Source organism: Branchiostoma floridae, chromosome 6, assembly GCF_000003815.2.
Source record: "Branchiostoma floridae strain S238N-H82 chromosome 6, Bfl_VNyyK, whole genome shotgun sequence".
NCBI lineage: Eukaryota > Metazoa > Chordata > Leptocardii > Amphioxiformes > Branchiostomatidae > Branchiostoma > Branchiostoma floridae.
Window position 1 is genome coordinate 1,865,046 of NC_049984.1, and position 23,783 is coordinate 1,888,828.

The 23,783-nt window shown below is 39.8% G+C and overlaps 2 protein-coding genes across 3 annotated transcripts in view; both read right to left on the reverse strand.

Moving 5' to 3' along the window:
• Window positions 1-1,854: 1,854 nt before the first annotated feature.
• On the reverse strand, window positions 1,855-10,063 carry LOC118417432 (protein mono-ADP-ribosyltransferase PARP11-like). The gene is made up of 7 exons (XM_035822993.1): window positions 10,041-10,063; window positions 8,935-9,321; window positions 8,217-8,390; window positions 4,479-4,710; window positions 3,476-3,696; window positions 2,851-3,099; window positions 1,855-2,301 (listed from the first exon to the last, which is right to left on the reverse strand). The coding sequence occupies exons 1-7, from the start codon at window positions 10,061-10,063 to the stop codon at window positions 1,884-1,886; spliced, it is 1,704 nt and encodes a 567-aa protein (XP_035678886.1). The 3' UTR covers window positions 1,855-1,883.
• A 2,433-nt stretch (window positions 10,064-12,496) lies between these two features.
• Window positions 12,497-23,783, reverse strand: part of LOC118417753 (RING finger protein 151-like) — a 28,553-nt gene continuing 17,266 nt past the window's right edge. For both annotated transcript variants that reach the window (XM_035823454.1, XM_035823455.1), the window contains one exon: window positions 12,497-12,510. The gene's annotated coding sequence lies outside the window, so the exon portion shown is untranslated. The remainder of the gene's footprint in view (window positions 12,511-23,783) is intronic.

The window sequence follows — 23,783 nt, forward strand, 5'->3', positions numbered from 1 at the left end:
TGGATATCACTGACAGAGAATATAACTTTATACTGGTGACATAAGAACATGATGTGTATATGTAATATATTCAAGTATATATGTAAATAGGATGGGCATTCTATATTGTGTTTACATTGTATTATATTGTGTATGTTATTGTCAGATGTGGTAAAACTGAAAGAAACGGGTATCATGATTATCAGGAAAATACCTGCAGCATTATGTACTGTGTTATTTTGTACATATTCTGTCTGTCAATCACGTAAGTATTGTGATTTCTACCACGTAAATATTCAGTTGTTCTTGATTATTTGGTAATGCCAAATGTGTAGTGCAAAAGCAATGCATTGTTTATTTAATTTGAAGTGGCTCAACAGTAGCTTGTTTGAATAATGCTATATGTTTGCATTAAATCTGTATTTTCAGCCACAATCGAAATAATGTTATTACCATAGAATGTGGTCAATGGCTTTGCGATTCAAATGCCAATATATTTGCGCTGTAACGAAGAATTCTTTGTACATAAGTCATTCATACGAAGTGTCCAGGTTTCTTGTATGTTTTGCCAATGTTCGTTATAACGTTAACTGAATGGAATAATCATAAATGACAGATCATGCTTTGTGTTTTGAAGGATGCTACTATCATCAGGTGCCATGACACTTGAATAAACAAATGTTTGTCTTCTTCTACGAATCATTAAACGATTGAAAAGAGGCAGTGATGTTAAGTTCTCAATCTCCGCATTTGAAATACAGTGTTCCGTGTAGTAAGTAGACTTGCGTATGTTCAAGCGTTCAAATTATGCATAACATAACATTATATGGCATGAGATGACATGACATGGCATAATGCAATAGCACATAAATGCCCCGGAAACTTTTGGATATTACAAGACTCACGTAAATACATTGTTTTGTCTCAACATCTTTATTCACATCCAAGTGTAAGTGAGATTTATTTCCGACTAAACAAATTTACTTTTCACCTCTAGACTTTATCAGTGTGTGTATTTATTTAGTCTCGATAGCTTTATTCGGCCTACTTCGCAATACAAATACGTAATAGAAAATTAAAGTTCCGTATAGTATTGACTGTTAGAAACTCTTTTGAAATTAAAATTAAGTTATATTTTCACCAGTTATGCTAATACAAAGAAGGATCCGGATGCTGAAAGTTGCAAGGCTAACAGTAAGCAAATGAAAACATAACTGTAAAAAATGTAGCTTTGAGTGCTCATCTTTGTATTGGACACCAAACTATAGCTGATTAAACCATTTCATTTTTCCTGAAATTTCGTGCTATCTTGTTTATTTTTCGTTCATTTTTTGTGTCCCCGTCTCACTATATACATAGCTTTCTATGCAATGTTTGTTGCTTTATTTTTCTTTAAAGTCTTTGTTTTCTTTTTGTTTTTTACTCATTTTCTCCAACGACCCTCCCATGCCTCAACCCCGCGAACTTCTCAGCCACTTGTAAACCCCTTTCCTATGGGAAAAGCAAACTTGTTTAGAATGTACGTCATTAAGCTTTAGAGTGTTGTGAGCTACCGCAACCTACTATTAAAAAACATTCATAAACACAATATTGGAGAGTACGTGTAACAAGGCACTTTATTGGGGGGGGGGGGGGGGTGCATGTCGATGCCACCTTGGAGGGAAGTTGGGAATTTTTATTTCTTTTTCTTTCCTTTGAATTCGTTCTGTTTTTTCTTTATCTTTTTCCCTTTCCTTTTTGTTTTCGTCCTTTGTTTCTTTATCTTCGTTTCTTTCTCTTTCTTTCTTTCTATCTATTTTCTTTTGAATTCTATCTTGTTTTCTTTCTCTATTTTCCTTTGCTTTGTCATTCTTTCTGTCTCTTTCTTCCTTTTTTCTTTCCTTCTCTTTCTTTCTTTCTCTTTCTCAGTACTCAATCAGATACTCGGGGTAACACTGCGCGCTGTCAAAGACGACAAAAATCGTCGGATCGGTCCTGCTGTTCACACAGGAGTCAAAGGTCCTCCCTAGCGGCTCGCTCGGGTTGAGGGGAGGAGGGCGGCGGAGAGTCTTCTGCCCTGTGGTGTACGCACCCACCAGCACCTGAGCCACGAACATTGTCCTGCGTCTTCCAGACGTTTGCTGGGCGTAGCGGTTAGAGTATTCGGAGCTCGTGGAGAAGTAGCTTCCCTGCCCGTAGAGTGCCCCGGTGCTGGTTCCGCTGAGGCGCCAGTCGAAGTTTTGTAGACAGATGGCGTCCACTACCTCGGGTTTGGTGCCGTGGAACAGCTGGCGCTCCTCTGGGTCGGTCCCGCCGCTCTGCTTCTTCATCTGAGCTTTCTTCCTGTAAATTGAAAAAGAACTATAATCATTTTTAGAATATGTTTAAGAAATTTAAACAAAATTTGAAGATGGGTGATCTGCACATGTCTTTCCCTCTGTCCTGCTTCTTCATCTAAGCATTCGTCCTGTAACATTTAAAAAATAAGATGAAATGTAAAGATTTTTGGAATCTTTTTATAATAAAAAATAGAAGGTAAAAGATAGATGCTCTGCTTATGTCTCTTGTCCAATTATTTACTTTTGATATCCTATTGTGCTTTTTCAGTAGTTTACTTTTCATAACTTATTACATCGATGTTGAAAATCGCGAACCATTCACCCCATCAGATAAAAGCCAGCGCTGCTAGAAGTCTGCAGTCATGTGTATGGGTGATTTTCTCTTTACCTGACGTAGGCGCTCCACAGGTAAGGGTTCGGCACCCGTTTGATTTGGGGATTTTGGCTAGGAGAGAAAGTTCTACAGCCGCCATACATCATTAGATGATGACTGCTGGTGATTGATCGATTGATTGACTGAACATGTAGATGCGTATTAGTGGCTTCCCTTTACCTGACGTAGGCGCTCCACAGGTAAGGGTTCTGCACCCGTTTGATGTTAATGACAGGTGTCCCCGCCATCCCCTGCCCCTCAAACAGCGCCCTGACCCGCTGGTACTCTCCTGCCGTGGTCCCGCTTGGGGAGAGCGGCACCTCGTCGTAGTCGTCCCCGTCCTCGGCCATCGCGCGCCAGTGGGCGGGCAGGGAGTCGTCTGCTCCCGAGGAACCTGAGGTCAGCCTGCGGCGGGCGGTGGGCTTGTTCCTGGGCAGACATGTCACGTATGCATTATAGAAGTGTAACTGTAAATATTATAAATTTTAAACGTTTCGTTCAGATTTGCGTTTGCGACTAATTTTAAACAGTTACAGCGTTCATGAACAACGTGAAAGAAAGAAGCTGAAAGTTACCTAATTTTATGTTAGTTATCCTACCGAACATTTACCAGCTCATATTTAACGACACAACGCAGTTGCATATACGCTGTGAACATCTTTTTGCAGTGTAATAAGGCAGGTTCAACTAGAAATGAATCAAAACAATGACTTTTCCTATAATGTTTTGATCGGTCATATTCTACAATCAGGTATAGAACTAGTCTATAGTCGACTTCTAAAAAAAGACGGAAAATGACTTTTACCTTCTCGGATTAGTGACGTCATCCTCGGAGACGAAGCAGGGCCGCCGTCTGACGTCACGCCTGGTCTGGTAGCTGACGTTCTCCTGCTGCATGTCGCGCAGGCGCAGGACGTACTGATGGTGCTGCGTGTTGAACGTCAGTTCGGCGTCAGGCTGGTCCTGGAACCGCTCCTCGATATCCTGGCTGGTCAGGCTGCTCTGGCCTTTAGCGCCCGAGTTGTTCTGTAGACAAAAAATTGTGACTCTTATTAGTGGCAAATGTTGGCATATACAAGTGGCCATTGGCACACCAAATCTGTGTTTGTTTTTGGCACACTTTTGACAGATCTTTGACAGCCAATCTTTATTACTCAATTCTGAGTACTGAATGTCAGGTCGGCATCAGGTTGGTCTGGCCTCTGTCGGCTCCAGAGTGGTTCTGAGGACAGGAATGGGGTTAAAGAGGTTAAGGAGGAGGCTATTTATGGCCGGGTGATTTTAACTGCGAGTCAAAAATCTCCAGGGGCCCGGCCGAGCCCCACAATAGCCCGTAAGGTTGGTCCTGGAACCTCTCCTCGATTACCTGATACCTTTGGACCCTGTCGGCGCCTATAGCTAAGTGGTTCTGTGTTAGGAGCACATTTGGATGTTGCAAAACGTTTCAGCTGATACTACGAGAAGACCACTGGCACTGTCCATAGGTGGTCCTATAAGAGACCAACCAACAAACCAACAAACAAACGTGTCTGTCGTGTCTCACCGTCTGCCCTTACTCCACCCAAGTCCCATGACCAAACAGACAGACAGACAGAACAACACAATCGAAAACCACAATAACTCAGTAAGAAATGTCCTACCGTCTGCCCGTACTCCACCCAAGTTCTACTGTCGTCCCGCCAGTACTACCGCCACTCCGTCACGAACAGGGGGAGACTTCACAGGGGAACCAAACAACCAGACAAACAAACAAAAGCAAAGACAGTCAAGCACAAGCGACAACATATAGCTCCTTCCGAAACTCTCACCGTCTGCCCGTACTCCACCCAGGTCCCGCCGTCGTCCCGCCAGTACCAGCGCCACTCCGTCACGAACGGGTACCCGGCAGGCTTGACCCCCCACGACGGCGTGGACAGCCTCCGGACCACGTAGACCTTGTCCTTGACCGTGGGGGCGAGACCAAGGCGCTGGAGCAGGGATGAGGCGTCTTGCGGAGGCCGAGACTTCATGTCCTTGAAGTTGACCACGCTGAATGGTTTGCTGAAATTTACATGATTACAGCGTTAATTTAAATGTCTTATATATGCTAGGGTCATATTTCCAGGCAGTTTGCTGGAAAAGAAGTTATAATAAAAACCACACATAACTTAGAATATGAGTCTGAACATAAGTCGTGTATATTTCTTAATCTACACATTTCTCTTTCGTTCCCACAAGCTGCCCGGCCTGGTCCGGGTTTGAAAATATGGCCCGAGCACGTACGTGACTGAGTTACGTATGTTTTGTTTAATTTTTATTTTATTTAATGCTTACATACGTTTACAGACGCTTATTTTTGTCAGTGTTTATGCATCATTATCATATAGCCAGGCCCCGCGGACCAATCAGAAGTCCCCGTTCCACGTTGGTTATGACGCCGTAACACAAAGATTCAGGCCAGGCAGGTGTGTATCGCTCCTCTGATTGGTCAGAATGAATCGACACCGGCACCAGTGTCGATGCAAATCGACACCGGTGCCGGTGTCGATTCATTTTGACCAATCAAAAGTAGCCTTACACACAAGAAATTAAGGTATATGCAGGCATTGACCAATAAAAAGGAGCAAAACATATGCCAGAGCAGAGGGAACTAGAGTTCCACGAACACATACCTTTGCCAAATAAACCAGGTTTGTTATGTAGAATGATGTCTGTAGACAAATGCATTACTCATTTCATTTTCTTTATAATTGTATGCTTGGAGTTGGTTTATAAAATTGCGGCATTGATTATGCAAATTAGATCCCAAGTTACAATTTACGATATCTATCAGCATACCAAAAATCATGATGATCCTTTGATCCATTCTTGACTTATTCTCTTTCAAAGTCTTTAAATACACCTCTTTTTCTCTTCCCTTTTTCTCAGTTACATTCTCTCAGTTGGATTTATGAACTTTTCCTCATTAATTATGCAAATTAGCTGTTAATTTGCATAATAAGTTTCACATTATGTAAGTCTTCACTTAGGCTATCTACATGCCAAAAATCATGACGATCCTTCAACACGTTCATATTTTCTCATTAATTATGCAAATGAGATCATCATTTGCATGATAAACATTTATTGACATTTCTCTCTTTCTCAGCTACATATGTGACAAGTTTTAAAGTCCTATTGTGGAATGTAGTTTGAATTTATAAGATACCCTCATTAATTATGCAAATTAGCTGTTGATTTGCATAATTGGTATCTCATTATGTAGGTCTTCATTTACGCTGCCTACATACCAAAAGACATGATGATCTGTCAACATGTTCATATTTTCTCATTAATTATGCAAATGAGGCCATCATTTGCATAATTGATATCCATCGACTTTTCTCTCCTTCCCAGCTACATATGTAACAAGTTTGAAAGTCCTATCATGGAATGCAGTGGATTTATAAATTTTCCTCATTAATTATGCAAATCAGCTGTTGATTTGCATAATTAGTATATCATTATGTAAGTCATCACTCATTCAACCAAAAATCATGACGATCCGTCAACACGTTGTAGAGTTATTCTCGTCCAAAGTTTGAAAGGAAACCGGCGCCTGCAGTTCCAAACAAGCCGCTAGGGGGTCCAAACTCACAGCACTTACTCTCTGCCCCAAGGGCTATCTACCAGTCAAAAATCATGACCACAGCATGTCCAGAACACGAGATATAAAAAATTGAGGTTCTGCTGCAGTACCTTAGCAAGCCGCTAGGGGGCCCATTATCGAACTTGACCTTCGTTTTCCCAACCTCTACCCACCTAACAAATATCATTGGGATCCATCAAAGGCTTCTCGAGTTATGCTGTTAACACACACACAGACACACAGACTCACAAGCCTAAAACATAACCTTTAGCCATTCTGGCAAAGGTAATAAGTACAGACTGCAAGGGGGAATGGCTCCTTCTAACATTGATAATGAGTTTTGTTGTTCTAAAAAGCCTGCAATGTTTCGAATATTTTCTGTGAAAATTTTTGGTTTCAAAAATTTGACAAAGGAATTCACACGTATAGAGTCAATTCCAAGTCACCGAGATGGTTTTGAAATAATATTTGTAATAAGTTTGAACTATTTTGAGTAAAAGAAAATTTCAGTCACTAAAGTTCGAAATCGTTCAAACATTTCAAAATGAAAGTTTAAACATGTTTGAACCTTTTTATATTTGTTGGAACATTTGGGAAAGTAATGATATAATTATATCTTTATTTAGAACAATTTTCAAACATCTATGTGTTTTTGTTATTGTTCCAACATGTTCCAACATTTTGTGTCATTTGTTCCCTCCATAAAAACTTTTATTGACCCCATAAACAAAGCTGCTAAGCTTGGTCCTTTGTTTGGCTCTTGTATTTTTAGATTTTCTTTAGTATACAATGGTGAGTCTTTTGTGAGAAGGTGGCAGACAGACATAATTTCCTGCACTTGGCAGGGATGTGTGAATTGCCCTCTTCCCAGCCCACTGACCCAGTTTCATCATATTGTTTCCATGTTCGAACATGTGATCACAAATGATGCATCTATGTTGGAACAGTTTAGAAACTAACAGAAATAATGTATTTGATGTTAGAAATGTTTCTAACATGTTTCAATACTATAGAAATATTTAGAACGTCACATAGATGTTATAAATATTTCTAAACAGTTACTTATCACAGTTAGATTGTTACAAAGACTTCCAAAATGTTAGAACAAAAGGTAAGAAACACCCTCTCGGTAATATGGAATCGACTCTAGTGCCAAGAGATCTATGCGTCATAAAGGAGTTTGCAAGTTTGGGTAGGCTATATGATAATAACGTTAATGACCCGCCTGTTCCTCGGTGTACATGGTGTCATAACGCCTGGTCCTTTGCTCCAACTACTCACTTTGCTCACATCGGTGGTTTTATTCGGTGGTTATAGCAAAGGACCAGGCGTTATGACACCATATACACCTCGGGGCGGGTCATTTATCCTTAATTAAATGTTATGGCGGCCAGGCTAAGTAACACACAGGCCGTCCCTGTAGCTTCACACATACATTACGTACATTAAACATGCATGTATATCAAGACTACATAGTATGTGCTTATTTGCATTGCGTCATGGTGCACCAGGTTACTTTGTTTGGTTTTCTTTTGTTAACCACTTCAATGTCACACGACCGAAACCAACCTCTGTTACGAAAGGTGAGTAGCAATGAATGCACCTTATATGTCACACTATATTGACTTGATGCCACACGATCGTGCGAAGCACACGTTTAGCCCCTGATAAAAACGGCAAACATGCAAACACCACTACCAATTTATTCCTCCATCTGAAGTGTTTATTGTCAACAACAAAAATGGTTTCTAAAATCGTTAGCCTTCTCTTCAGGTCAACTTCAGTGATATGACATCAGTGCCGTAATTTTAACCGCCACCGGTGGTACCTTGCCTGACCGGCTTTTCACACTGTGCTACATATATGCCACTGGTAATTCTGCTTGGAGATATACGCAATGCCTGACTTAATACTACATATAGTATGGTAGAGCCCTTACTTTGTTGATCCCAGCAAACAGACGTCTCCGTTGGTGACGTCACAGAACTGCTTCTCTATTACGATGTTAGAGTCGGAGTTGTAGTCCTGCCAGGTCTCGTCCCCAGCTACCCGGCACTGCCACTGGTAGGGCAGGGCGCAATGCCAGTTGTGACAGGTGTCGCCGAAGGAGCACCTTGTCGGAAAAATGGAAACGACTTACATTGCTATATAATACATATACGCAATACGCAACAGGGGTCATTCATAAAATATTAACATTCATCGCAGTAGGTGTCGTGGCATGGCCTTGCACGAATAATATCACATACAATGGACATGATACATTCATACGACTTCAAGGGTGACACTAGAAGTACGCAATTTCAAGTTTCCCATTTCCGGGTGTATTAAACATTACATATGAAATACAACTGTTACAGCAACGCATTCATTATTTTGGCATGTATGTGTGATTACGTATGCGTGTGCCTGTGTTTGTTTGTATGTTTGTTTGAGTATGTGTGTGTTTGTGTGTGTCTGTGTTTGAGTGTGTGTGTATCTGTGTGTCTGTGTGTGTCTGTGTGTATCTGTGTGTCTGTGTGTGTCTCTGTGTGTGTATGCTTGTGTGTGTGTGTGTGTGTGTGTGTGTGTGTGTTTGTCTGTGTGCGTATGTGTGCATGTTATCAACTGATAGGCGCTAATTAAAGGATATCATTCTTGGAGACATATGTTGTCACCTGTTCCTCAGGTTGAACGTGCAGATCTCTGTCCCCTTCCCGGCATCGTCTCCCCCGCCCTGGCGCGAGGGCCCGCCGCCCCCGCTCGGTGTCCGCCGCCTTGCTCCCGCCGCACCGCTAAGCTGCGCGCTCCTGGGTGGGGTTACCCCCGGTGGTGACGACAACATCTCCAGCAGAAAGCTCTCAGGTTTAGAACCGTCGATCCCAAACTCGCTCAGCACCGCCATGGGCTGCGGATCGTGCAGGTTGTGAGAGAAATCACATCGCTGCGCGCCGAACCTACAGCCGCCTTGCAGGTAGAACTGACAGACGTGAAGGAATGTACAGGTGTGCCCTTTACTGCAGCCCCTGTCTCGGTTGTTGTACCAGGTACAGGCCTTCGGGAACCTACTGGTACAGACAGAGCGAAAGACCACACTTCAGGCATTCGAAAATACCCTGAACAACATGAAAATTACAACCAGTCAACCTGAGTTATTGGTACTCACCGCCACCCACCTGCAGGGTGCCCCTGCCTAGGATCCCTCTCTCTCCCTCCCTCTCTACACAAACATTAATGAACCCAAATACCCTTGACCCAAACCCGTGTCAGAGGTTTCAGTTAAATGAAGTTGACACGTATGTAGAAATTTAATAATATTAAGAACCTTGGGGAAGCTGCCATGGGTGTGGGACGTCCGCGTCCTCGTCCTGCGCCGCCGCTAGGAGCCCGACGACGTTGTCTCTCCGCCATGACTATCTATCTGACGCCTGGTGAATTCAGGTAAGGTAGGCTACATGGCTGTAAACAAGCGCTGGTGCGAAGTGGGACTCTCCAAAGATCGCAGTGATTGCTGACACAAAGGCGGAAGTGAAACTACGTAAGCAAGTTTCGGTCCCGTGAATTTGGGGTCAGTTAAGAGTAGAGCAGAGAAGATCTTCGCGTGATCTCTTTAAACATCGGTCCTAGCCTGATCAGGAGAGAGAAGCTCAAGAAGCTATTTAAAGCATCTGAAAAGCGAACAACATTCATTTTGTCCGAGGCAAACTCTGTATTAAATGCATTGACAACCTCTCAGAAACTGTGCTGCATATCCAAAACGCTAGGTGGCGCTAGTAGTTCTTACCTCGGAGTCCGTGAAAACGTCATCGTTTTTGGTCTGTCTGTATGTTTGTTTGGATTTGAGCCAAGAACCGCTGGGTTATGAATGGAACACGCTGACAATTGCGCCACACAACCCCACAAAAAAGGTGGCTGTACTACCCTATCTTTGCCCTAACCTTGAAGGAGAGACCAAACACCAATAAACACACCACTAAAACAGGTAAGAGGCGTACGTTTAATTAGGTACCTCCGTAGAATTCCAATAAATTATCAAAGTAACAATGTACATGAACATAAATAACTAACACCTGGGATAGCCATGACTTTTTAAACAAAAATCTTAAAACTCGCATTAACAGCTAACGTTACATAACTAAACATTGCAAAAGCTACCAGTGCTGGCTGCACTTGTGTCAAATACGATATACAAAATGTCATGTGTAAAATGATGTGTAGCAAGCTCAAATAAAAAGATGAAATTATATTATTCCTGAATATTGCTATATGGATGAATAGTGCAGTTTACCAGCTATCTACCCTGAAAACTGGCAGAGGCACAGTTACGTTTAGTTTCTGGATAACTGGCAGTATACAAAAGATTCATAAATCATTAAAAAAGCACCTTATAAAAGATAACGATAGATGGTTGTTGATTCTAATACAGTACAAGAGTTAAATTGTAGAGGGAATGAAATATTGTAATATGTTGATGAAGGTTTGGCATCCAGGTAATAAGATATGCAAGATAACAACTACTCAGGCTATTGGATACATTTGGAAACAGACACTTCAGGTAGCATTTGCTAGCTTTAACCAATCACTGACAAAGGAAAGTGGATGCTGTTTGAAACTTTTGACTATTTCCAAATTTCATTCAGTTGCATAAGTTACTATTAGTATTACCTTGCAAAGTATTCTAATGAAATACAAGTAGTGCTCTTAGTTTTGATAAATCATTTTAAACAATGAATAGTGTACATTCACTTGGCAAGAAGCACCAAGGTATCTGAGCAGACATAAACCTACTGGTACAGTGTTTTGACTATGCCTTCAAGGAACATTTTGGTGCACTTCTATCACATTCTGCCAGGTGGCGTGCTTAGACCACAACAGATATGGACCCACCTGAGGTTTTATTACAATGTATCAGTAACATGCAGACTTTGCACACTAAAGTCACTTGTGAATTTCTGTATACAACAATTGTTTGTGAAGCCATTATTTCTCTAACAATGCATCATAAAAGGCACTACGGTTTTCTACTATATTCCTGCAGGACAACTGTTCTGTTAATACACTTGGCTTTGGCCATAACGGCAACTACAATGTACTGTATGTCATGTAGAAAATAATTTGAGTCTTGCAGTGGTTGAGTCCTCAGGACTTGAACATGCTTAATGCAGCTGTTGTACAAGAAACATACAAGAGTTTGCACTATTATGTAGTGTTAGACAACATATACATGGCATTATGTAATTGTTTTCTTCATATGTATATATATTGAGCCATGCTATTGTCAATAGGTTCGTATTCAAATGTACTTTCTTAGCTTGAGCAATCCCTGTCTCTTCCTTTATATGTACGTACTCTGCATCATGCTTGATTCCTGGTCAATCCTGAATGCAATTTCATGTGCTTACACTGTAGCTTGTAAGAGAAGCATATATCTTTGCTATCTTGTCATTAAAAAGTAAAAGTGATTCTTCATTAAAAACTTAAATCAAAAGCAATGAAATTGTTTGATCACAACTTGGCAAGAGGACTAATTTCACAGTAGATTACAATAAGGCACATGTTGATTCTATGTTGTGCCTCTTAACTTACGATGTCCTAGCTTTTTCTCTACATAATATTAGATATGGGCTTGCACCTCTGTGATAATAACTTAGAAATAAACTTAAAATGTTACGACATTAGCAGAATACTTTTTAAGGATGGTAAGCAGTAACATAGACTTAAGATATCGAACATTACAGTAAACGAAAGTTAGTAAAGATAAATTTCCTTTCTTGGAGGCCCTTTTGCATCTCCATCATAATTTCACATGACAAAGGTAATTATAGTTAATTAGTTGAATATGCTTAACTTATTTCTGTACACAGCTATTGCAAAATGGTGTCTTTTTTGGGGTATAAAAATGTAAACATTCAACTGAAATGTGTGAAATGGTTAAATATTTTGACAATAGTACGAAAAAACTAGTTTCTGTTATTAGGAACAAATTTCAACTTCCCTTGCAAATATGTTACAGTATGGGCCTGTCAAGATCTCTACTCATTCCTTTGTAGAACTGTCACCAAAAGAGTTGACCTGGCTTGGTGTCTTAATTGTCCATTGTGGACAGACTACTACATTTAAATGTAACACCAGCCAGTATGGGTAGAACATGTGACTTCTTTCTTGATCTTGTAACTTGACTTTCTTGTATCTAGCTGAGCTGTCTGGGTGCCTTAGCGTGCAGTCTCCCTACCTCAACAACTTGTCATGGACATCTGAAAAACAGACAAAAATACACATAAGAATTGAGACAATATTCAATAGAGTTCTGAAACACCACATTTTCTTCCATTACCAATCAACAATACTTAATTCAAGAAATTGTACAATATTCAACTGAGGGAGGGCTTGTCATCAGAGGGAAAGGATCATGGAAATAAATATTTTTTGTGTGGTCCTTCAGATCTGTCGAACATATTTTATGATACACATAGAACCCAACTGCCTAATGACGAGCCCTCTCACCCCCCAAATATGATAGAATCAAATATCGTTAGGGTACTTCATAACACCTTGCAAGCTGTAATGCTAGTTCACCTTTATTCATGGGGTAACCTATATCTGCTATATTCAAAACAGGTTATATACATGTAGTGATATCAAGACTCTACAGACAGTGGTTTCAACTTCCATTCTTTTTTTAAATATACCAGTTTTCAGTTTTTGAAACCACAGACCATTGACATGATATCCCTAAATACTGTGTTTTACCTAAAACGGATATAAGTTACCTCACAGATGAAGGTGAAGGTAGCGTTACACAAACTAAGCATCAACAAGTGTCAAAGGGCTTATTGTTCCAGGAAAGTTATGAATGGAAAGATGATATGCTAACATCCTATAGACTTGACCGAATTGAGTAAGATATATCAACCTATACACATGATATCAAAGTGTATCCTGTAATGCAGAGGGCTATTTTGCCATGGAAACTGTTGCCATAGCAACCCTTCCAGAAAAGTCCCAGCCCTCCTCTCCCGACCACACGAAAGGTTCCGCATGTTAAACCTCCAGATCAGTGATACTTAAGTATATATAACTTATAATCCTGTGCAGTAGTACGTAAAAGGTATGACAAAGTGCCTGGGACCCCCTTGAGATGTTCTCTTCTGAATAATTTAACAGAGGGAGGACTTAAAACACCTGATACTCCTGCTAGTTGTTAAGCTACGCTATAAGGAACCTGCTAGGTTTAATTTCTGTGGGGTTCAAGCACCGCCAACCGACCATGCCAAATGCCTGTCAGGCTTTTGGCCGAATCGGTTCGTGCTTGGTTTTGGGGAGCTTGGCTACCCGGGTCCGGCACGATAGGTCGCGGGTTCGAATCCCGGGATCGGGCTTGGGATAAAAACTGTTCTACTCGCCTCTAGTGTTTCAAGGCATATTCAATTCACAAAACAAACTACATCACCTACAAATGTGTCATCTAAATACATGTCATTGATTAATTAGTATCTATCACAAAAATGTATTATCTAAATGTATAGCGTTAATGCATTATATGGATGAATGCAATGTATGATACCTGCTTATGTTCTACCATATACAAGCATAGAGTTGCCATTTTTAGCGTGTTGCTAAACAAATGATCTTGTAAGAACTGCTGACAAACGGGAATGACGACATGGGTGACGGAGAAAGCGATTGCAACAAAAATACCTGGCAATTTCTTCCAGTGAATGCAGCAAGAACAATACTTTTCGTAAACACAAAAGAAACAAGGATGGATCAGAAAAGTCCCAAGGCATTCCGTCCCAATGAACAGAAACAATAAGTGTTTTTCTGTGTGGTCAAGAATACTCAAAAGGAATACATGTCTTGTTCTAGTAAGTAAAGTAGAAATTACAACACCTTCCAGATCTCTAACACTTAAAACAGTACACACATTAGTGACAACAGGTATGACAAACAGCAGGACGAGTGACATATATTCGTTATCAACTTTGTGAACAAGTTATCCAGTGAATGCGCCAAGAACAATAGGTTATGTAAACCCAAGGGAATTTTGATTGATGGACTGACCCATTCCCAAGGGGTGGTATGACATCTAGGGATCAGTATAAGAGTGTATGGAATGCTTAATTACATCATACAGTCGTAACTGAAAAGAGGCAACCTCTCTAGTGAATTGAAGAAAGTTGGAAGAGAGTATTACTATACTAAATACGTCTATGAAGGTTAGACATCTAGGTAATAAGATACACCAAAAAGTAGTTACTCAAGCAACTGGATATGATCAAAACAATGTATCTTCTTGCTTAATCCAACGAGTACTGACGAAAGATAGTGGATGCTATCTGAAACGTCTGACCATTTCCTAACTCGTATCCAGTTTGCTCTAGTAACTGGTTTTTGGAGTATTACTACATATTCTGTTCTTTCTAGCAAGGTTTCTTTCTAGCCCATCCTTAATTTCCAAATGAACCTGCCCTAAAGTTTCTTCTGCAGTCCCTTTGTTCCTAACCTGCCTGCCTGTCACACAAAGGAAAGAAAGGGTGACAATAAATCATGTAACACCTGTAGGGCTATGGCAGGTGGATATACAGGAGCATCATGTGACTGTGATTATACCTTACAGTAGGAAACACACATGCAACACTCTTAAGTTTCTTTAATTTGTAGCCCCTTTGTTCCAAAACGGCCGGATGGTTGTTGGACAAAAGAAAGAAAGTGAGACAATAAATCATGTAACACCTGTACACCTGTGGGGTTCCATGAGGGAGACATACAGGAGCATCATGTGACTGTGATTATACCTTACAGGAGGAAACACACATACAACACCTTCCTATCATCAGTCAAATCTCTTTCTTTGATTATCATTGGTTTTGATTAGTGGGCCTAAACGTTTCCTATCGATGTAAAAGAGATATCTAAAATAATGCTGACACGTTCAGACAAGCAAAACTGCCAGTTAGAAATGTTTGATCTTCTCTCGAGATGAAAACAAGTGTAAATTTTGTGAGCCTGATACATTGTCTGTTGAAGGAAGAATTGAAAACCAGCAACAACAAGATGTACATGCTTTGCTGGGTCTTTAAGTACAATCGCAACAAAATCTCTGCTGTCTCCAGTTACTGCGAAAAAATGCGGCGAATCCTGGATATTTACTGGTGCATGCAGGGGTCAAACATGTTGTAATACAGGAATTGTCTGAAGACACTTTTGGGGACAAACAAATGATTGATGATACATTTTGCAGACATATCAACAGATAATCTTTTCTGCATGTGACAGGTACTATGATCGTTCCCATGACCCAGTTGCTGACCCTTGAACATGATTTAAAACAGGGATGTCATAATCATCATGACTATGTTTGCCAAATTCTTACTACTTACAAAATGCACATCTAATGGCCCTTTTACACAATAGGATGATGATTTGCGACAGGTATTAGTACGGCATAGGTCTTGCTGACAATTGTTTTTAACAGGTAGATTTTTCACAGAGTGAGGACTTGACACACCTGATACTCCTGTTGTTGTCAAGCTATACTATAAGGAGCCAGCTAGGTTTAACTTCTGTGTATTCATTTTACTTTATCACCTACAAATGTGTTTAACTTATCTAAATACATGATCAGTGTCTACCATGAAAATGTATTGTCTAAATGTATGAAATACCTGTTAATTCAACCATATACAAGTACAGAGTTGCTGGTTTTAGTATGCTCATGTTTGCCAAATTGTTACTACTTACTAAATGCACATTTAACGGCCATTTTACTGAATTGGACGATGATTTGCGACAGGTATTAGTAAGACGGGCCCTACCGGCACAGGACTTGCTGACAATGGTTGTTTTTCGACAGGTAGATTTTTCACAGGTGGGCGGGCAGGTATGGAGATCGTGGGAACAAAGGGAGACAGCTTTCTAACCACCTATTACCAGAGGAGGGGGCTTAAAGGGAATTTGGGCAAGTGTTGTCTTCAGGTTTCTTTCATGACATAGGTAAAATTTGCACCATGGGATTAAAATACATTATACCAAGGATGTTAAAAAGGAAAAAATAGTTTAACTTCCTTTATCAAACAATATATATACATGTTTGTATTCTGTTCAATGACCTGTATACATGTACTCAATAACTTCAAAGTAGCGCTAGTTCACCTTTATCCGTGGGGTAATTATCTCAGTCTGTTGTACTGTAAATCCATTTAAGTTTGCGGGGATTTAAGTTTGCGGTAGCGGGAAAAAGGACTTTTCGCGATGGTTTTAAGTTTGCAGTAGCACCATGCACTGTACTCTCTTACTGCCATAGAAAAATGTTCCCGGTGAGTTTGCCGTGAAGTGACCAACGCGTTAACATTTCTGCATTTACAGTATCTCAAAACGCCTGGTTACATACAGACACACAGATATATAGCAACAAAAACATAAACTCTGTGGCAAAACTAATAAATGTTACAGCAGCTCAAAAAACCCATTTGACTCAGGTGTGACATGACAGGTGAATAAACCTTTCCTTAATCACTGCATACTGCGCACCTGCAGCGCAGAAATTATGCATCAAATCGTAACTACCGTTCCCATGGCAACGAGACAGGCACGCCAACATTGCAGGTAATTTCCTCGTAATGATTGACAGGAACTGCAGATGACACAGCCCCTGATTAAAAGGTTTGAAACCATCACATTAATAATTAAATACCACCATCAGGTACAAGTAATTTCCTGTAAAAGCTGCTTTTATGTGGACTGTTCCAAATTTTTGAAGGGGTTAATGTCTTAATTAGCTACATTATGACCATATATAAATTGTAAAAAAAAATGACTATATATATATTGGGGCAAAATTATAAATGACAAAAAGTTGGACGGAATTTGGAAGAAAAAAAGACCTCCATCCACTTTCTTCTAAATCTAGACTTCTCAAAATATACCTGACAGGCGTAGCTTTTTTCTTTTCTTTTTTTCTTTTTACAATTTTCATATTGATCGTTTAATTTGAATAAAAATAAACGCAATCAGTGGACCATCCAGCAAATAAAACATATAAAATGTAAACAAATAAATGATCTACAATCTGACTACTAGAAGCTGCAAAGTTATTAGTGAAATAAAAAAATACTAATAATTTGCCCATCACCTTCTCTTTAGTTAAATTTTTGGACCAGTCCAAAATACTTTAGTACCCCATTGTCTATGACTTACCCTGCCATGTACACCTGAACACCCTGCATGCATGGTACCTCCCATTGTTGGGGTCAGGGGTCACGAAGATAGTAATCTATCTATTTATAGACCATTGTTTCTGGGCAAAACATGTGACGACACTACCTGTAACAGGTGGTGTCTGTATTGTATCTCTCTTTGAAGACTTTGTACTTTGTTTCCAATTCATTTAAAACATTGACCAACGCTAGATCTAATCAATACGGAGAGTTTTTCACATTGATGAATATGGTAGATAAAGCTGACTGCAAGCCTTCATGTCACCTATGATTTTTGTAACTTAGTATATAAATGTTGACAGATATTTAAGGTTGCCTTTGACTCTGACAGGCTTAAAATCCTTTTCAAAAAGCCCCCGCCCCCAACATCAAATTCTTAAAATTTTCTCAATGGTACAGTTTTCATATAATACATGCACTTTTTGCTGTGTCAATGATAATTTTTGTGGTGTCGAGATAATTCTAATTATTCCAAAAGGGAGGAAAGGGAAGTATAATGTACTTGGTATGTATCTGTATCTATGTAGCCGGTATAACAGCCCATAACACATCAGCTTAAATATGTAGCTACTTCTCAATAGATTGAAATGTCACATTCAGTTCAGAAGATTTTCCAAGAGGATTTTCACCTTACAGAAAGTTCATCCTTTGTCTACGCATGCACAGCAGCTAACATCATCCATTGTTGACGTGCTGAGCTTTCCACAATTCAGAGCTACTCCTCGTTTAGGTCTCCTGCACTGATTTCAAAGACATCAAAGACACTCAGCTAAGCCCACTAACCCCTCTGAGTGTCACTGACAGACTGTGAAGCCTAAGGTCTGAATCGACCCAGACACCACCAGGGCTATAGGGACAGATCTGGGTGTGGTTAAAAACATTCCAGCTATGGTACTCTGGTTCACAAGTGGATTTGCAAAGCACGTGCTTGAATTTTGGATAAGCTTTAAGTAACTGTACTAGGGATAAGTACAGGTAAAGGTGTCAAAGGCTCACAGATCGCAATGTTTCGAAGCGTAACGCTTTTTTTATTTTAAGGAAGTGTAACAGTGGGGTTCTAGCGCTGCCAAACTGACCACGCCAACAGCTCTTGAGCTTTTGGTGTTGTGGTTAGCACGTTGGATTTGTGATCTGGCTGCCCGGGTTCGGCGCGGGTTCGAATCCCGGGAGTCGGGGTGTTGTTTCTTTCTGTTCTTACTCGCCCCTCTGAATTTCTACAGAAGTTATGTTACATGCATTGCAGTGTTTCTTCCTGCACTTCTGAATGAGTCTTTTGTGTGCAAAGGTTTAATACTGAGCTCATACCCCAAGCTTCTTCACACCGGTTTTATATACACCTCCACATCTGATAGATATACAGGTAGAAGATCTGTCGCCAATGTCTAGAATTTATAACTTTTGTGTTCATACGAAGCATAAAGAAAGAAAGAGATTTTTCTTTAACCCTCTCAGCACGAGAAGCCACTATCGTGGCTTTCCCATAGGATGCGAGAAGCCACGATCGTGGCTTCAGGTTTAATTCCGGCGGGAAATTCAAACTGACTACTGTGAAATGGGAAATTTGGCAGAGTCTGCCAATCAGGATGCTTGTATCTTTGACCAACCAGAAGGGATGTAGCATTTGAGCCCTGTTTCTGAGGCCTCCAGCGTGTGTTTTGGCTTCAGTTTTCTACAGGTTTATTTAGTAAATTTAGCAGAAATGGAGACAATTTGGTGGATAATTTTGTTGGTGGCTTACAGGAGTGATGACAGGGAAATCCTTGAGGGACAGCAAGGCAAACACCCAGCTGTTTTTGTTGAGATCAAATGAGCTGATATCACCGTGTCTAATGAGTTCTACATGCATGCTTCCTTGTTGTTTTTCTTGGGCATGAGGAGGACCAGGTCAGGTCAGAAAGGTCACTGGTCTCAATTGACATTTTAGATACTCTGCTACCTGTTTCTCTACCCAAGTCATAAGTAATAGGATTTATTTGACTCCCTGATATGTGGAGAACATCCAGAAAAATAATTTGCCATTTAGCACAAGGCATATTCATTATTTCAATAGTACAACTACAGGTGTGGGGAGGGGGGCACAACTGTTTATTGGGGTGAACATTTGTTTATCAACACTGAACTTATTTGAAATCATGCTTTGATTTTTAGTTTTTGGTCATTCTAACAGCATACCAGCATTGTGTATGTATAATTGAGTATATCTACATAGTTTTATGATAAATGACACAAAAAACTCAGTCCCTAGCCAAATGTTTTCTTTTGTGAAGCTTTTTTTGGGAGTGTTGCAAGTGTGTTTTTGAGTGATTTCCATGACGATTGCTGTCCTCAGATTGATGGTATGATATTTATTTTGCTTGTTTTGGAAAGGCCATTCTGTGAGCTTTCCAGCAATATATAGTTTTCCTAGTCTACTCCTTACATAACAGCTGTAATAATGATACACAAAAAGTACTAATTGACACCTGTATAGACTGAAATTATATGTCGTATATGGTATACAGGAAAAAATTTTATGACGTGTTGAGAGGGTTAAGAAACTTCTAAAGTGGATGAAAAAACTCTTCCACCCCTCAAAAGTCATTTGGAACAGTCCCAACTTTCCTACATTTTAATCATTCTGTGATTTACTTCCACTTGTTGTATCGACTAATCTATCACGCGGAGCGCTTCCTTCTAAATCTCCCCTCATCTGTTAACCTCCCGACTTTGACAAACTACATTTGATCTCAATCTCTGCAAAGACTGATTGCCTGTGCGGAGATAGATTATGTTGGATGGCTCCGCTCAAGTTCAAGATTAAATAAATCAATCAGGACCGTCGCTCTGACCTTTAATCTGTTCCGTTGCCATGGGAACAGATGTTTGCGATATGAGGCGGATTACGGGAGCGTATCAAGTTGAAAATGGCTTTCTAACGAGATTAATTAGATGTCTGTAAGGCTACATCAGTCTTACCAGGAAAAACAAGTTACAACTCAAGCGCAAACTAATAGTATAAAACATTAACGCTAGTTTACCTTTATCCGTGGGGTTATATATATCCATCATTTTTAAAAACAAGGTATTAAGGCCATAAAGAGTGGTAACTGAGGCGTTTGGGGGTGTTTTTGGTGTCATGAAAATATCATGTTTGGATAATGCATGGGTCTTTAGTTTTCTTTAGGAAGTACCTTATTGCCTAAAGGTGATTTATGCAAATTAGCATGACGTCATGATGATGTCATAGAGAGCTATATGGCCACGCCCATTTGGGGAAAAAATGCCAGAAAGGTGTTTTGCCCCGCTTGTAATTCGACGATTGTTGTTGATACTTTACAGTAATGTATATAATGGTCATTTAAAAAGATCTGTGCGTGGATTTCGTCATGTCGTGTAATGCTGATTTTTTATGAATTTTTTTCCTCGAATTTTTATTACCCCTTATGCTACCAGCAATTGGGAGCACTAAATAGCACCCTTTCGAGGCGGCTGCGCGAGACATTCTACCTTACAGGGTATATTTCAAAATAAGATCCATTTTGACTAATTTTGATGAACAGTTTTTGGGGCGTGTCGCTCCGATAATCATATTGTGGTGGTAGTAGTGACACAATCCATTTTTATAGATCATAAAAAAATCAAAATGATATTTTGAGGTCAGATTTGTATTCGGCATGTGCTAAAACCTCCGTTTACCAAGTTTTGTTCTTGTATCTTCAAGGAGAGGGAAAATATGGTGTTTTTGCATATTTAATTAGCTGACTCATATTTTATTACCCCTGGAACTCAATTATTCAGGATTATCTATCATTTATGAATTAGATATGTAAATTTCATGGCCATAGTTAAATTCAGCATGTTACAAAACCCCAGTATACCAAGTTTTTTCCTTGTATCTTGTATGACTGTGGAGATATTGTAATCTTGCATATTTAATTAATTGACCCAGAGAAATTATGGTGTAATTTTTAGGCCGTTGATGGCCATAACTCTCTAACGGTATGTCCGATTTTTTCGCAATAAAAACCATTCTATTTCTTTCACTAAGACCTATCCAATGATGTCAAGTTTGAAAAGCTGTGAAGAGTTTGAAATTTTTGTGTAATTTGAGACAGCTACTTTGACCTTGAAATTTGGCCAACAAAAACAACATTTGATGGCAAAGTGTTCTATTTTTATAAAAATAGAAGTACCTATCTACTAACATTGATGGTTATTTTTCGGAAAGAAATCTTGCTCAGACATACCTCCTGGCTACCTTAAGGGGTAACAAGTTGACTGATGTGGGTTCAAACTACAGCATTTTGAAAATACTGCTGTTTGAAACCACAATCCATAGATTTGATATCCCGAAATTACATTTTTTTAAACAACGGATATAGGTTACCATACATTTAAAGGTGAACCAGCGTAACTAAAGTATTACATAACTGCACTTGATTTTTGTTTGAAAAACTCCTTTTGTTTTTAAGCAGACAGGTTTAAAAATTATTGGATATGCTTTGCCCTTTCCCAGGAAAGCTTCTACAAAGTTAAAGGCAAATGTAAAACAAAATTCCGCAGCCAGTCTTTTGCGCCAGCATGGCTCAGTATTACATAATACCCCACTCTAGAAGTAAACATACATGGAATAGCACTGGCAATGGCAGTGTGGGTTTACAATGTACACTATGCAGGTGTTTTGTGGGGGCAAAGCACTGGAATTTTAAGACATCTGAATGACAACTATTTATGTCTTTTAAAGACTATTGAATACACATTCAGTCCAACAAAAATACAACAACACACGCTTCCTGCCACGGCTAACTAGAGTGGAATGGGAGATATGAACAGCCAAATGTCTTCATGAAGTTGTCATACCCCCTGTAGTGTCCAGAACACCTGTAGTGTCCGTACCCCCTGTAGTGTCTGTGCCCCCTGTAGTGTCCGTAACACCTATAGTGTCCGAACCCCTTTGCTGTCCGTACCCCCTGTAGTGTCCTTATTCCATGTAGTTTCCGTACCCCCTGTAGTTTCCGTATCCCCTGTAGTTTCCGTACCCCCTGTAGTGTTCATACCCACTGTAATGTCAACATAAAATCTTTGCCATGCGCATTTTTACACACAGTCTTACCATAGACGGCATATTTTGTCTGGAAAATAGTTTAGAGGACATTCTTTCTGACAATGGCAAAGGTAAACATTTTTCAGAGGGCCGGACAATTGAACACTTTGGGCAAGCAGTGGCGAGTTCTCGGATCATTAGCAATGTTACAAGAAAGTATTCTACAAAGGAATTCCTCTTTGAAGCCTTTCCTTTTCTTATGACCAGCTTCTGCTCTATATGCACCTGTTGCATTGGTCCTAAATTATAACAATTTGTACTTTTGCATACTCTATTAGGTTAAAACAGTTGATGAGGAAAGGTAGAATATTATTATTGTTACAATATTACATGGTTTCAATGGTGACCACTCCACGGTTACGAGTTTCCAATGTATTAAAGTACTGACAGTAACTGAACCACAGGATTGTTTCAACTGCAAATACACCAAAAAGAAACTCTATTCCCCTTCAATCATATAAGTCCCCACAAAAATAGAAATCGATTTACAATATTTTGATAAGTTGATTTTTACCTAATTAATTTAAATCAGTTTTCCACAGTCTTCTTTCTTTTCATTAGCATGACATTTTACATTTTACAACTGGTGGGTCTTGGCAGAACGATTTTCCCCGCTACCAACAGTCTGTTATGTGTTCATTAGTAACCAACAACCAGGGAGACACAAAGGGTTCCAGCTGTGCCATCCCTCAAGGCAAACATGGTTACTGTAGACTCTTCAAAGGAAAAAGAAAGGTCCAAAAGGACCTAATAGCTATAGGCTCATGGTTGGCTATAGCAATTAAATTTGTTGGTTCAGATATGCTTAACTGGAAAATGTTGTGAATATAAAACTTGAGGAGCAGATTTATGCCTTACTGCACTCAATTTTATGGAGACTTCAAGTTCAATCGTATTCTCTTCAAGTTTCGTCAGAGATTATAGAACTCCCTTTCTCCCTCTGTACTGTCTACTTTTATGATGTTTTCTTTTCCAAGTAAAATGCCTCAGGCCTCCCCCCATAAAAAATTGAGGTGGCCTTAAGAAAATGTCTGTCAATTTTTTTCAGCTCAGTTAATTTTTGTTCTACATGTATCGATTTTCGCGTGACAATTTTGTCTCCTTTATTTCCGCACTTCAGTTCCGGCCAGTTAACACCCTAGAGCTTTGTGATTCAACCCAACAATACCTGCCCTATTTGCTTACAATAAATCAACAGATGTAAGTAAAGGCTTGGTAAAGGTTATAT

Coding starts and splice junctions, on each gene's coding strand:
- LOC118417432 (XM_035822993.1), bottom strand. CDS start 10,063: ATGACGTTTTCACGGACTCCGAG. Junction 8,391..8,934: donor ACGTTCAACCTGAGGAACAG/GTGACAACATAT, acceptor TTTTCCGACAAG/GTGCTCCTTCGGCGACACCT. Junction 3,697..4,478: donor GGGTGGAGTACGGGCAGACG/GTGAGAGTTTCG, acceptor TTTTGTCTACAG/AACAACTCGGGCGCTAAAGG.